The 1,144-nt window shown below is 41.0% G+C and overlaps 1 protein-coding gene across 1 annotated transcript; it reads left to right on the forward strand.

The window, feature by feature from the left end:
- On the forward strand, nt 1-681 carry LOC145098817 (uncharacterized). The gene has a single exon (XM_079036419.1). It carries the CDS (start codon nt 1-3, stop codon nt 679-681), a length of 681 nt encoding a protein of 226 aa, XP_078892545.1.
- The last annotated feature ends 463 nt before the right edge of the window (nt 682-1,144 follow it).

Here is a 1,144-nt window from a genome sequence, read left to right on the forward strand (position 1 = left end):
ATGGAGTTTTTAAAAAGTTTTGACTCGGATGACGACGTAGAATTCGTCGAGACATTCTTCAATGTTGTGCAACACGTTCACGCCGAAGAAAGTTTGAATGCAGCGCGTACAAGGGCAGTAGTCAATCGTGATCGCCAAGCCGCACACGACTTATTGGTACGTGATTACTTTGCCGATAATTGTCTTTATAATGACGACTCATTCGAACGTCGTTTCCGTCTGAATAAGGCTATATTTTTACGTATTAGTAATGCTTTAGAATCTCGTTATGATTTTTTCAAACAAAAACCCGACGCTAGAGGAAGAATGGGTTTTAGTAGTATACAAAAATGTGCAGCTGCTCTTAGGTATTTGGGATACGGTATAGCATTTGATGCATCTGACGAATACTTGAAAGTATCCGAGAGGACCGCAGTTGAATGCGTAGATTGGTTTTTTGCATGTGTTTATGAGGTTTTTCACGAAGAATATTTGCGTAAACCTACTCAACGTGATATTGAGAGATTATATTCGGCTCATGAAGAGAGGCATGGATTTCCTGGTAAGCTTGACAGTCTAGATTGTACGCATGTGGCTTGGGAAAAATGTCCAACTGCATGGCGTGGTCAGTTCACTCGAGGAGATATAGGTGAACCAACTATCATCCTAGAAGCTGTTGCATCTCAAGATTTGTGGATATGACATGCATTTTTTGGAGTAGCGGGGTCTAACAACGACCTTAATGTTCTTGGTCAGTCTCCACTTTTCAACGATATTTGGACCGGCAAAACACCTGATATGACGTTCACGGTAAACGGGCACGCATACAAATACGGTTACTACCTTGGTGATGGGATATACTCGGATTATTCTACATTGATGAAGGCATACTCGGTTCCTCGAAGTGAAAAAGCAAAATTTTTTACAAAAAAACAGGAATCGGCGAGAAAGGATATCGAGAGGGCATTTGGAGTCCTTAAGCAAACATGACATGTAGTGAAATATGCTACACGACTCTGGGATAAAGAAAGAATTAAACGAATGGTCCTAGCATGTATTATAATGCATAATATGATTATTGAAGATGAAGGTCGAACGATTTGCACGTATGATCCGAACGACGTTGTCGTTCCAATTGAGGAGTTCGTACCCGGAACGAATGCGT

Source organism: Lactuca serriola, chromosome 4, assembly GCF_051521515.1.
Source record: "Lactuca serriola cultivar US96UC23 chromosome 4, Lser_US96UC23_V15, whole genome shotgun sequence".
NCBI lineage: Eukaryota > Viridiplantae > Streptophyta > Magnoliopsida > Asterales > Asteraceae > Lactuca > Lactuca serriola.